This window comes from Callospermophilus lateralis, chromosome 2 (assembly GCF_048772815.1).
Source record: "Callospermophilus lateralis isolate mCalLat2 chromosome 2, mCalLat2.hap1, whole genome shotgun sequence".
In the NCBI taxonomy this organism is placed as follows: Eukaryota; Metazoa; Chordata; class Mammalia; order Rodentia; family Sciuridae; genus Callospermophilus; species Callospermophilus lateralis.
In genome coordinates, this window is record NC_135306.1 from 206167665 (window position 1) to 206181130 (window position 13466).

Consider the following 13466-nt stretch of genomic DNA (forward strand, 5'->3'; position numbering starts at 1 on the left):
GGACACGCCAGAACCGAGGCCCGAGAACCCCTGGGGATGGACTCTGGGGACTGAGGCTTCCTAGGCAGGCAGAAGGTCCTTGTCATACTGGCAGTGCGGAGCCGGGGAGGCATCCTCATTGGAAGCAGCGCTGAGGGAGAGTGGGAGTCACTAAGGAGCTTTAATGGTGACAATGCTCCTGATCAGTGAGGGGCAGGCAGGAGGCTTTTGGGCTTCCTTTAGGTTTGGTGTTCATTTAGCAGGACACAAACTGAGGCGTCCCCCCAGGTTGGGGAAAGCTGCTTCTCCCCATCTTGTCTCATGATCTTCTCCACTGGTTTCCAGCTCTTCTCCGACCCCCTCCCCAGGCTCCCCTCTCCTCCTGTCCCTTCCTCTCCCCTAATCCTCCAGCCCCCGGCCACAGGCCTGCAGGGTCCCAGGCCCCTTTTGTCTGGGACAAAAGGAGACAGGTGTGGGGGTCACTGACCTGACCAGCAGTGTGGCCTGGGCCAGGCCTGCGTGGGTTGAGCCACTGTCACAGCCATGGTTGACCTTGGCTCCCACTTCTCTTCTACCCCCTTGCTATATGCGTCCACAGGGACAACCAGCTAAAAGGCTAAGTGGCACTGAGCTGGATCACAGGACTCCCCGCCTCTCCACCCCATTACTGACCCACTATCCCCCAGAAAGTCCAACACCAATAAGGCAGGGAGAGGAGGCAGGGATGGCTGTTGGGACTGGCCTGGAGGAGGCCAGATGAAGGGGGCTTGGAAGAAGAGGCCCTCCAGGTTCTGTCTGCCATCAGCCTGGGTCTGGTCTGCTGCTTACTTTCTGTGTGACAAGTTTCATCCCCTCTTGGGGCCTCAGTCTCTCCACTTGAAGAATGAGGATATGGAACAAGACAGCTCATCAAGGGATGGGGTTGTGGCTAAGCGATAGAGTGCTCGCCTGGCATATGCAAGGCACTGGGTTCGATCCTCACCACCACGTAAAAATAAATAAATAAAATAAAGGTATCGTGTCCAACTACAACTAAAAATCAAAACATATATTTAAAAAAATCAGGCCCCCACACCTCTGATTTTGGGGGGTTCTGTGTGGATGGGCTCTGGAACTCAGCTGCCTGGGTTCAAGGCCCAGCTCTTCCATGTACCAGCCATGGGACTCTGAGCAAATAATCTGCCCTCTTTGGGTCTCAGTTTCCCCACTTGTCAAAGAAGTGTAAGAATGGTACATGCTTCATCAGGTGGAATAGGATGACACAGGCCAAGTGCCTGGCACGCAGTAGGTATGTGGCAAATGTGAGGTCAAGGTTTGGGGTGAAGAAGTTCAGGCTGAGCACCAGGATCTGAAGTTTGGGATGAGGGGGGGGGGTCCAGAGGAGGTGTATGGAGCCAGTGCTTTGTAAGCTACACTCCAGGTAACCCAGGGGCAGGACCCAGGCATCTCTGAGGCTCTGCTTCCCTGGCCTGCATTTCCTTCCTCATTCAGGCCACTAGGAACACCCCATACCCCAAGCGGGAAACCCCAGGCCCAGCAGGCAACTGCAGTGATGGCAGCGCAGAGACCACACGGGGGCAGCAGAGAATTGACTGGGACAGGCAGAGACTCCTGGGAATCAGACTCTGGAAGGTGCGGACAGGGTGTCAGGAATGGGGCAGAAGCTGGGGAGCAGGAAGGGGCTGAGGAGCAGTCTGTAAACAGTGCCCTGGGGTCACACACTCATCCCAGCAAGCTTTGGTTCTTTTCCGCCAGCACACCTGCCTGCCGCCTTCTTCCTCTTCCCTCCATCCTTTTCCTCCCCACCCCTTGCTCAGAGCCAGGCCTTCCCTTGGACACAACATCCTGAGCCACAGCTTGTGCCCACCTGACACACACTGGAGCACAGCAATGAATCTACCATGGTCCCCGCCCTTGAAGTGGCCATGCCCTGGCTGGGGCTAAACCATACTATCTGGTCCCTTGCATTGCAAGACTCAGGGCTGGTCCAGCCTCTCTGCTCCTCCCGTGTTTTCTTTGGGGCAGTCATTCACTCTGCTGGATTCAGAAAGGACTCCCAGCTCAGGATTGGTAGGGCCTGGAGGGGCTGAGTCACCCACAGGCTGAAAATCAACAGTGGCCACAGTAAACAGCAAAATAGTAAACAGTGCCCTGGCCAGGCTGACTGTGTGACCTGGGCACCATCCCATCCAAAAGTAAACTCCAGGAAAACAATGTGGTCCAGAAGATTGGGGGGAAATTCACCAACTGGGCAGATGGCCATGGCCCAATGACTAATCTGCCTCTTGCAGGAGCACAAGCATAAGGTGGGGTGAGGCTGGGTTGGACATCAGGAGATCAAATCTTGCCTCTGGTCCTGCTGGCCTAAGACAATCTGTGGCCACTCTCTAAGACTCAGTTCCCAAATCCATAAAATGGGGAAAGCAGCTCCCTGGCCCTGCCCTCCTTGCAGTTTGAGAGCTGAATGCAGTAACACACGTAAGGGGTGATGTTGGGGGTCTGATTTTGAGGTCACACCTGGGTCCAAATTCTAGTTTGGCCTCTTACTAGCTGCGGAGCTCAGACAAGGACTAACCTCTCTGAGCCTCAGGTTCCTCATCTACAAAATGGGACTAAAAACTCCCACCTCCTGCATATGGTTTGCATTCCATTAATGGGCACTGTGACTATTAGGCAAAGTTCAGAGAAACTGTAAAGCATGACAGCCATCAAGCATGTCATTAGGATGATTATTCCTATAGCAACAGAGGCCTGACTCTCAGCTCCCTCCACCCTCAGTCTGGCCCCACCTGCCTTCCAGCTTGCCTGATGACAGCAGCCTGGAGCACAGGTGATGACGAGGCTGACAGGTGATCGTGGGGGACTGGGCCCCTCCTCACCACTCCTTGGGCAGGGAGCCCTGCTCAGTAGCTACACGCCCAGCCAGTCACTGCCCAGCCCTGTGGTAGTTTCGGGGAGGTAGGGACACCTGAAAGGTGGAGCCATCCTGGGGAGGCTCCCTCCATCCAGGTGAAGCTCCATTCAGCCTGCTGAGCCAGCCTTGAGGGTGAGCTGGGACAGGAATGAGGGGCGTGGGGCTCTGCCTCCTCACGCACAGGCCTCTGCCCTGTTCCCTTAAGCTTCACTTCAACATCCAGTCCAAGATCTGAGGAGACAGCTTGTGTTCATTTTTTAAAGGTTAAACTCTGGTCACTAACAGGGGTGGGGAGGTCAGGTGACAGTAAGTTTCCAGTTTGATATTGGATTTATTCCTGGCATCCAAAGTGTTCCAAGCACCAGCTCCCAACCAAAGGGTGCTGACCGCCCTCCCTGGGAAGGATTGGGGCAGAGCTCCCCTTACTCTGCCTCCATATCATGGCACATGCCGCCTCCTCATTTGGAACACCCTATTTTTCTCTCATTCCACCGTGTTTTAATCATTCCTTAAGACTCTGGCCTCTCCTGTAAGAAGAGGAGCCATCCTGGGTGAGGAGCCCCTTTCCCCTACTCCTGTCCCACTGCCTGTCCCTCCCTGGTGTGGGTCTTATCACACTAAGGTCTTGCCTATCTCCCATTCTAGGCTGAGGGCTTCTCAAAGCAGGGACCTTGTCCTGAGCAGTTCCCAGGTCCCAGGCCCTTGGAAACTGGGACTATCTTTGCTGGTTAAACCCTAAGAACCCCTCAAGTCAGACCATGCTTTAAGCACCGTATGAATGGAAGGTTCCATGGCTTTCCCTAGATCACGTGCCAGCCAAGGTGAAACAAGTGGTCAGCCTACAGCAGGCTTCCGGGTACTGAACGAGGGGGCAGGGTAGGTCACCCCCTTCCCACCTGGCCTGAAACACCTGGAGGGAGGACCGTGCTGTGCTCGGTGTCATTCATTCGTTCATGCGGCAAAGGTCACCGCTCTCGCGCAGAGCCACTTCCCTCCCAGGTGAAGCCAGCCAGGCGCCTCGTTCCCTGTCCGCACCCCAGCCCCCTCTATGGGGCCCAGCTACTCGTCTCCTCCCCTTCAAGACCAGGGTGCCCTCCCGAGGACCCAGGGCTCCTGTGGCCCCAGAGCCCGCACACAGCAGATGCTCAATCCGTGCTTCCCGAGCGGTTGAAAGGGACTGGGCCGGGGCGCCGGAGCCCGCCCCGCATCCTGGCGGGGGCGTCGGGGGCGTCTCACCTGGGCCTGGCCGCCCGCTCGGGCCGCCGCCCCCGGGCCGCCCGGCCGCACTTCCTCCTGCCGCCCCGCCCCTTCCACATTCCTGCCCCGCCGGGCCTGCCCCGCGCCCGCCGCCGCAGCCCGCGCCCGCCGCCCGCCCGGGGATGAGGGCGGCCCAAGCCGCGGGCGAAGACCCGCCGCCCGGCGCGCCGTCGGTCAAGGTGGTCCTGGTGGGCGACGGCGGCTGCGGAAAGACGTCGCTGCTGATGGTCTTTGCCGATGGGGCCTTCCCGGAGGTGAGTGCCCGCGCTCCGCGACCCAGCGCGCCCTGTCTGTGCAGGGGTGCACGCGGCTCGGGCAGGGTGTGGGGTCAAGGGCAGAGTTCTTCTCAATCTGCCCTGGGGAGTGGGGTTCCCAGAGATGTCATATATAACGTCGGGCAAATGGCACCTACCCGGGAGGCGTGACCCAGAGACTGAGTTGGACCCCCTGAGTACATGGCAGCTCCCAAGGGAGCCCTTTGGCACATCTAGGCTGAGAGACTGAGGTCTTTGGCAGGATTCAAATCATGTCTTTGCCACTTACAGCTGTGTGCCCTTCCCCTTCTCTGTGCCTGATTCCTTAACTGCATAATAGGAATAATGAAAGTGACCACCTGAGTTAATAGAGGAGCCTGTTACCAGAGGTCAAGTGCTTAGCTCTGAGCCTGTGCACAAGAAGGACTCTCTGAAAACTGGCAAATGTCCTTCTTGGGAAACATCATCTCTACTCTGGCCCTTGTCCATGCAGTGCTCATCCCCTGGCTACACCTCAGAGGAGAAGAGCAGGCAAACTCTGGAGTCAGACAGCTGGGTTGGCACCTGGACTCTCCTCTAACAAGCCCCAGTGCCCCTGAGTAACTTGCTTAGCCTTTCTGAGCCTCAGTTTTGCCCCATGGGCCACAGCGACCTGGTAGGTCTTGAGGTAGAGGAAGGTAAGGCCTGGACATCTCAACGTGACACCTGGCGCATCCTGGCTGCCCTGGGCCTGTTGACTGTTAGTCCTTTTCTGACTTTCTTATTGACTGGCTGTCCAGATGGACTCCCCAGGCACCAAGGGCCAGGCCAGGGGCAGGGGTTGGGCCCAGGAAGGAGTGAGAGCCCAAGGAGCCCATGGGTGGTGTCCAGCTTCCCCACTTTCTCTTCCAGTGAGCCTTCTTCTGGGTTGTGCAGGCCTCTGATGGTGGAAGCAGGAGAGGCCGGGCCTGCAAACAGCATCGGGCCTTTCTTTCCACTGTGGTAACATCCAGCCATTCATTTTGTGGTTTGCGGAGCTGAGTGACATCACTTTCTTTGGCTAGTTGCAGATTTTTTAGGTTGGGGGTGGGTTTCTAGGCCCCCAGATAATGCCCATGGGAACCCAACCATTATGGTGGCATGCTGGAGAGATGTCACAGGGGGCCCAGGGGAGAGCGTCTACAAGACTGGGGTGTGGAAGGGCGACCCCTCTCCACTGATGTCCTGGATCAGTCATCCTAGATGGTGAGATCGTGGTAATTTCTGAGCTTTACAATGCACACTTTACATTCCATGGACCGTTTTGGAGGACATGCTGGGGCAGCCAGGGGAGAGGTGGGCATGCTCATCACCAAGGGATGGACTCTCTTTGTCTGGTTTCCCTGGCACTTTAAAAGCACCTTCTTTTAAAGAACCACAAGATTCAAGAGCCAGAAGGTCTTTTATAGATGGGAAAATAGGCCAGAGAGGCAGCCTTGCCTAGAGGCCACAGCCCTGCTGTGGTGGTGGTGGTGCTGGTCCAGCCCGGGCTACCCAGCCCCAATGCCCTCCCCACTAGACTCGGCCTCCTCTTTCAGGCAACCCTGGAAGCCTAGGGAGCCAGCAGCTAGGAAGGATGGGGTCCCATCTCCCAGGCTTCCTGCCCTAAACAAAGGCTGGAGAGTAGGCTGGGGGTTTGAAGACTCCACAATGACTCATCAGCTAGGGCCCAACCTCAGGTACAGGGCAGAAGAAAGCAAGGTGGACAGAGCTCCTGGGGCAGGGAGGGATCCAGGACTGGGTGACAGCCTCTGCCCAGTTCTGGCTGGAATTTGGGAACACAACCATTTCCACAGGGCCAATGCCCAAAGGCCCCAAAATGTCAACAAGAGGCAGCAGGACCCAGTTCTGCTTGCTCAGTTCACTGAGCCCTTCTGGTCTAGCCCCCATAGGCATCCTTCCTGGGGAGACTCTGACACCCTCTCTTGAGCTGTGTCCCCGATTCTGTAATGATCCACTGTTGGTGTGTGAGCCCCATGAGGGCAGGCCCCGGGCTGAGTCATCTCTGTCCTGGCCCAATACAGGCCTAGCCCTGCCTTCCTGACTGAGTATAGCTCAACAGATAAGATTAGGTACTTATTTGTCCCATGGACAGAGGGTGACCCTCCCTGGGGGTCAAAGAACACAATAAAAAGTATAGAGTGTCTCAGGGGCCACATTCCAGAGTAAGGGGAAGGGCAATGACAATTCAAGTCATAGGGGCGGCCTGATCACTTTCCTGCACACTCGGAGCATCAGGAGTTGGAGTTAGTGATTTCAGGAGAGGCAGGTGCTGGGGACAGAATCTGGCCTCTAGAGCCAGGGGGACTTGGCTCTGTAACTGCCGAGCTGTCTAGCATATCACCTGGGCCAAATCACTACCCTCCTGGAGCCTCTCTGGAGAATGGGAGAGCAAAGATTGTACTGCTCTCCAAGGTCACGAGGATCAAGGATGGTACCAGGAAAGGCCGCGCGTGTTCAAGGGCCTCAGTGAAAGGTGAGCTTCCAGATCTTCACCACTCACATCTCTGCAAGACACCGAGTGTCTCCCAGGAGCTCTGTGTCACGCAGCCTGCATTTTGGGTCAGAAGACACCTCAATATAGAGGCTGAGGAGGAATGAGAGAGGTGGTGTCACCTGGAGAGATGGACAGGGGATAGGGTAGACACTGCCTCTGGCGATCAGCTAAGTAGTAAGCTTTTATGCTGGGGCTCTTCCTGCCAGTCCATCCCCCTACCACATCATAAGTTGACACTCTTCCCCTTTAATCCCTGACAGAGCTGGCCTAAGGCCACAAATGGTAGGTGCCAGAGCCAGACCCTAAGCCAAGCCTAGCTGATCCCAGCACCAATGATCCTACCTACATTACCAGATCACACTGTCTCTCAACAGGCAAAGGACGTGAGGCAGGTGGGGGATGGGCAGATGACTGGGCCCCTATTACTCTCAGTTGGTAGAGAGAATGACAAGACTGGCAGATCCAAGGCCTTCTTCCCCAGCTGCCCAGTCTTGAGTGACCCCCGCCATCCTCTGTGGCCTCCCAGGTGTCCTGGAGGTCAGTACTGTCCTGCCACTATGGTGCTGCTCCTCCCAAAGGTCCAAGGCCTGTCTGTCTCAGATGGCCAGCAAGTGGGCTAGCCAGTAAGTGGGTCACAAAAGTCCTCCTGAGTCACAGGCAGGTGGGGGCCCCACCTGGAATGGGATGGGAAGAGAACAGAGAACACACACTGTGGCCCTATCAACCAACCTGAGCAAGCCATCGAGGCCCAAGATGCAGATAGTGTAGAATGCCCCCAGGGCAGGAGGGCCTAATAGTGACACCGTGGAGTCCCCAGCCCCCCGCCCCCCCCCCCCCGTTGCCCAGACCCCCCCCCAACCCCAAGGCCCATCTAGCAAGACCTCCCTCTTCACTCCTGCATTTTCATTCTGTGGACAGAACCTGTCCTCTTTCACGTGTGTGTGACCTCTGTGGAGAAGCAGCGAGCTCACGCAGGGCAGGGCATGGAGGGGCCTCTGTCCTGGATGACAGGCTCTAGAGATGCCCCAGGGAGGGGATCAGGAAAGGCAACCCCGGGAAGGGGCATTTGACATGGGTCTTGTTTGAATTTCAAGAGCTTGAGAGGCAAAGGAGGGACCCCTGGGCAGACTGAGTCTTGTTTGTGGCGTGCTCCTTTGTGTCTATAACTGGGCCTTGAGAAGGTCCTCGTGTTTGCTGAACGAATCCGTGAAGGAACAAGGAACAGATGTAGATGTCATTCCAGGAGGAGGGGACAGCATGAATGAAGGCTCAGAAATGGGAGGACCCTGTCCATGAGGACAAAGAAAATGCCAGTAACTGGCATGTACAGGGTGCCAATTCTGTGCAAGGGGCTGCAAGGGGCTGTACCCCCAGTATCTTGTTGACTCCTGAGAGCAATGCTCCTTGGCAGGGATTTGAATCTTTTATAAAGGAGGTAAACAGGGCTGGGGACGAAGGAGGTCTTACCCACAGGGCTCTAGGCCTCCCCTCCAGGCAGGCCACCTGGGAGCCTTCCCAGAAACAAGAACACTGTCTGGGGAGGGGACAGTGCTGCATTCCTGGGTGCTGGCCGGCCCCCACCCCTCCTTGAAGATTCCTCACCTCCCCTTCCCCCTTCCCCCTTCCTCCTTCCTTAGAGCTACACCCCCACAGTGTTTGAGCGGTATTCCGTCAGTCTGCAAGTGAAGGGCAAACCTGTTCGCCTCCAAATCTGGGATACAGCAGGTGGGTGTTTGGGGCTTGGTGGGGGCAGGGTGCAAGAGGGACTTCTGTGGGCCCAGATGCCTGGGACAAAGCCCTGTCCCTTTCTTCTAATCCTGGGAAGCCAGCCAGCCTCCAAGGAACAGGTGTTGGCTAGGATTGGGGGCCCCCAGGAACTTGATCCCTCCTGGTTTCTGCACCTGTCTGCGACCTCCATCCCAGGGAAGCCCCTGAGTCCTGGAGAAGACAAATAGGAGTCCAGAGCTCTGGGCTCTCAAGGTGTGGACTGGTCCTGGCCTCCTAGGCTTTCCACCCTGGCTTTAGCTTCCCTGAGACCCACCTGATCCTGATCTTGGCCTCTGGCCTCACCCATACAGGGGTGAACTCAAAGCTAAACTGAAGGTATCCGAATTTTCCTCTTGCCTTGGATGAGCTAAGGTGTCTTTGTGGGGTCCCACCTGTCCCTTCCTCCTCAGCCCCCAAGCCCAGGCAAAGCAGGCTCCCGAATGGTAGTGGGCCTCAGCTGCTCAGGCTCCCACAGGCTGGCTCTATCTAACCTCTGCCCCTGCTGCAGGGCCACCTGGCAAATGCTCTTCCCAGGCCAGGGCTGGCACATCCTAAGGCAGGCCAGGTAAGCACCACCCCAGGGGGATACTCACATAAGGCACAAAACTAGGCCCCCCAGAGCCCCTACCTGCTGGGATGGCCTCCCTATCCAGGAGGTGTCAACAGCAGGCAAGAGACCTGGAAGGAGTGACCCCCCACCAATTCTGTCCAGGACAAGATGACTATGACCGCCTACGGCCCCTCTTCTACCCTGATGCCAGTGTCCTACTGCTCTGCTTTGATGTCACCAGCCCAAACAGCTTTGACAATGTCTTTAACCGGGTAGGTACTGGGTAGTGGGGAGGCTCCATAATAACCATAGCCCAGGCCACTGCGTCCCCACCCTTGACCCAGCTGACCAGCAGGATTGGCAGACCCTAGTTGATACTGAGTCTGGTGCCCTGGGTATATATGTGAGGACACTGAGGCCCAGAAGTGGGCAGGAACTCGCCCAGTGTCTTCCAGGGATGTAGAGGCAGAATCTGCTCTGACTCCCAGCCCAGCGCTTGTTGCCTGTCCCCACTGCAGACTCAGAAGCTGGCTCTTTCCACCGTGACTGTACGTGAGAATGCTGGGGCACACAGAGGAACTATCTCCCCAGCTGTGCCTGCCCAAGGTGGCATGAACCGTGAAGTCCGATTCCAGCCAGTCTCAGCAGCTCCTCCCCAATGTCTCGACCTCTGGCTGCCAGGCCTCCCAGGATGCCCCAACTCATGTAACATTCCCGAGGCTGCCCTTAGATGTCTGGGATGCAGTCCCTTGAGATCCTCTACCCCAGCCTTGGCACAGTCCCTCACCCACCACTGCCAGGGCCTCTGTGCAGTGGCTTATCCCAAGATTCCTCGGGCACAGCCAGTGACAGCATGAGTGATAACAAGGATGGGGGCAGCAACATTTACTAGAACTTACTATATACCAGGCACTGTCCTGGGTGCTCATATGTGTCTATTATCTAATCCCCCTAACAATATTTCAGAGTAGCTACTATTATTGTTCCCAGGCAAGTCACTTATCCAAAGATACCCATCTATTAAAGTGTCACCTCTAGGATTGGAACTCAGGCAGCTCTTCACCTTCATTCATTCAGAGCCATTTATTGAGCACGTCTCTGTGCTAGGTGCCATTCTGGGCTCTGGTGGCAGGGGTACAGGGGTGTCTGGGAAAGGGAGGAGAGAGGAGGGTGGACTGAAGCTGCTGGAGGCAGACCATGGAATCGGCTGATGAACTGGTCATGGTGTGAGGGGGAAGTTAGGACCAGAGCAACAGGAATGTGGCAACTGTCATTTCCCAGCATGAGAAAGAGCAGGCTGGGGTGGTGGGGGTGCCCAGAGTCCTGCACCCCCACTGCAGGCGTCAGCGTAGGTCTGCAGAGGCGGGAGCCTGCAGTTCCTCTGGAGGGCAGGCTGGGCACTTAGGAGCTGCCAGGGACCGGGGAGGACCTGGGAGCCAGAGAAGCTCCCAAGGAGGAGGAGGAGGAGGAGGAGGAGGAGGAGAGCCCCTGGGAACCAGGAGATAGGACCTGGGCACAGACCTGGGAGAATTCCCTGTTGGATTTAGAGGTGTCGCATTGTGCAGCATCTACCTAGGACCCTACTGAGGCCCATTTGACCCCAGAAGCGGAACAGTTTGTGCCACTTTTTCCTGAAGAGGCACACTCAGCTGCTGGGCACTCCTGGAGATGGAAGGCCCCTCCCGTGACACCGGTGCCCCAGCTGCAGCCCAGGCTAAAATAATTCAGTCGTCATGGCCTCCCATTCCACAGAGCAGTGACAGAGATAGGAGCTGTCTCCAAGGGGTGACAGTTGAGACAGACAGGTGCTGTAACCATTTTGTAAGCTGATTTATCTTATTTAATTTTGTTCGTTGTTTTTGGGTTTTGGTGCTGGGGATTGAATCCAGGGGCACCTGACCACTGAGCCACATCCCCAGCCCTATTTTGTATTTTTATTTAGAGACAGGGTCTCACTGAGTTGCTTAGCACCTCACTTTTGCTGAGGCTGGCTTTGAACTCCCAATCCTCCTGCTTCAGCCTCTAGAGCCGCTGGGATTGCAGGTGTGTGCCACCACACCTGGCTCCCAGCCCTTTTTATTTGAGACATTTATTTGGTCTCACCAAGTTGCTGAGGGTCTTGCTAAATTGCCCAGGCTGGCCTCAAATTTGCAATTCTCCTGCCTCAGCCTCAGGAGGCACTGGTGTTACAGGTATGCACCACCATGCCCAGCTGAAATGATTTATTTTTAAGCAAATACATACTTGGCCCAGTTTGGGAGGTGGTCATGAGCTCCCTTGTTTTTCAGAGAGATAGGATTGAGGGAGGGGAAAACAGGGCTGTGGGCCCCACCCCCTGAGGCTCAAATCCTACCATTTCCAGTTGTATGACCTAGGCCAAGTTACATAGCCCCTCCCTGCCTCCATGACCACATCTATGCAATGGGCTTATTACAGAATATGCTGCTAGGGCCCTGGGGTTAATGCATTCAGACATATAAGTTCTTAGATCAGCCTGGTCCTGAGAGTTTGCTCCCTGCATACTGACCATTCTGCTCATGGTTGTTGGAGTTCAGCCAGGGCAGCAAGAGCATGGCCCACTGAGAGGGCAGAACTCCTGTTGACTCAAACTCCCCCCTACCCTGCTGCAGTGGTACCCGGAGGTGACTCACTTCTGCAAAGGAGTGCCTATCATCGTGGTGGGCTGCAAGACTGACCTGCGCAAGGACAAGGCTCTGGTGAATAAGCTGCGGAAAACGGGGTCAGAGCCTGTGACCTACCACAGGGTAGGAAGCCCAGCCTGGGTCTAAGGGGACTGGGACAGGACACCTCTGGGCACCTCTCCCCAATGCCTGGTGTGGAGCACACTTAGGGGTCTTGCAGGCTGCCAGGAGTCAGGAACTGCAGGACGTGGAAATGCTACCTAGACAGCTTCCAAGAGGCTCCAGGAGAAGGAAGAAGGCGGGAAAGAGCAAACCAGAGTTACCCCTCCCGCCCACTGCACAGAGGCCCACAGAGGAAGTCTGCTCTCTGCTGCATGCCTGGCTGAGCCAGAAGTTAATTGGTTGCCATCCTGAGAGGAAGAGACCCAGATAGGGGCACAATGAAGTGCAGAACAGAATTTGGTCAAGCCAGGGTGCGGGAGCCAAGGGAGCCCTAGAAAACCCCACCAGGATGGCTGGGAGGGCTGCAGGGAGGCGGGAGGCGGGAGTCAAGGCCCAACCAGCGCCCCCAGCTTAAGGCAGCCCTGCCCACCTCTCCCTCTCAGGGCCTGGAGATGGCGAGGTCCGTGGGTGCAGTGGTGTACCTTGAGTGCTCTGCTCGGCTGGATGACAACGTCCACGCGGTCTTCCAGGAGGCAGCTGAGGTGGCTCTCAGCAGCCCAAGTCGCAACTTCTGGCGGCGGATTACCCAGAGTTTTTGCGTGGTGATCTGACCAGCATGGGACTCTCACTGCCCCCTGACTGTCACACCAGCTCGGGAAGGAATTGTGTGCTAACCTGCAGAATTGGTTGGTCTGGACCCGTCCCCAGGCTGGGCCTGCTGAACTGCACCTCCACGGATGGACACCACCCTAGAGCCTGGGGACACTGAACTGAGGAAGCAGGGTTCCCAGGAAGGGCCCAATCCTAGCCTGACATCTGGCGTGGCCCCTGCAGCCTGGCCTGGTGCCACCTCTTGTGGCTGCTCCTGAGGCTGTAACCTGCAGGACCTGGCATTCTTAGGCCCATGAAGCCAGAACCCACACTCTGCCCCTGCCCCTACCCCCTCCCCTTCCCCCCGACTAGTTCCAGTGGTAAGTGTAACAATTAAAATGACATCACTTGTCATTTGTGTCCTGCCTCTTGTTGCAAAGCACCTTTACACGTGGACCACGGTGGGTAAGAGCTCACCCCATGTAGACACCATGATTAGACCTCTTGGATTCAAACCTGGCTTTATCACTTTCAGGACCTTGGGGAAAGTTCTTCTGGGTCTCAGTCTCCCTATCTTTAAAGTGGGAACAATCAGAGACCAACATATATAAAAAGGGAACTGGGTGCAATAGTGCCCACCTGTAATCCCAGCAACTCGAGAAACTAAGGCAGAAGGATCGCAAGTTTGAGACCAACAGGGACAACTTAGCAAGACCCTGTTTAAAAATAAAAACTAAAAAGGGCTGAGAATGCAGTTCAGTGGTAGAACATTCCTGGGTTCGATCCTCAATACCATCAAAAAAAAAAAAAAAAAAAAAGCATACACATTCTTACT

The 13466-nt window shown here is 56.1% G+C and overlaps 1 protein-coding gene across 1 annotated transcript; it reads left to right on the top strand.

Moving 5' to 3' along the window:
- The first annotated feature begins 4227 nt into the window (after positions 1 to 4227).
- Positions 4228 to 13045, top strand: Rhod (ras homolog family member D). Its single transcript, XM_076844813.2, has 5 exons — positions 4228 to 4404; positions 8557 to 8644; positions 9399 to 9508; positions 11867 to 12001; positions 12484 to 13045. The coding sequence occupies exons 1-5, from the start codon at positions 4273 to 4275 to the stop codon at positions 12649 to 12651; spliced, it is 633 nt and encodes a 210-aa protein (XP_076700928.1). The 5' UTR covers positions 4228 to 4272; the 3' UTR covers positions 12652 to 13045.
- Positions 13046 to 13466: the final 421 nt, after the last annotated feature.

Coding starts and splice junctions, on each gene's coding strand:
- Rhod (XM_076844813.2), top strand. CDS start 4,273: ATGAGGGCGGCCCAAGCCGCGGGCGAAGACCCGCCGCCCGGCGCGCCG. Junction 8,645..9,398: donor CCAAATCTGGGATACAGCAG/GTGGGTGTTTGG, acceptor AATTCTGTCCAG/GACAAGATGACTATGACCGC. Junction 9,509..11,866: donor TTGACAATGTCTTTAACCGG/GTAGGTACTGGG, acceptor ACCCTGCTGCAG/TGGTACCCGGAGGTGACTCA.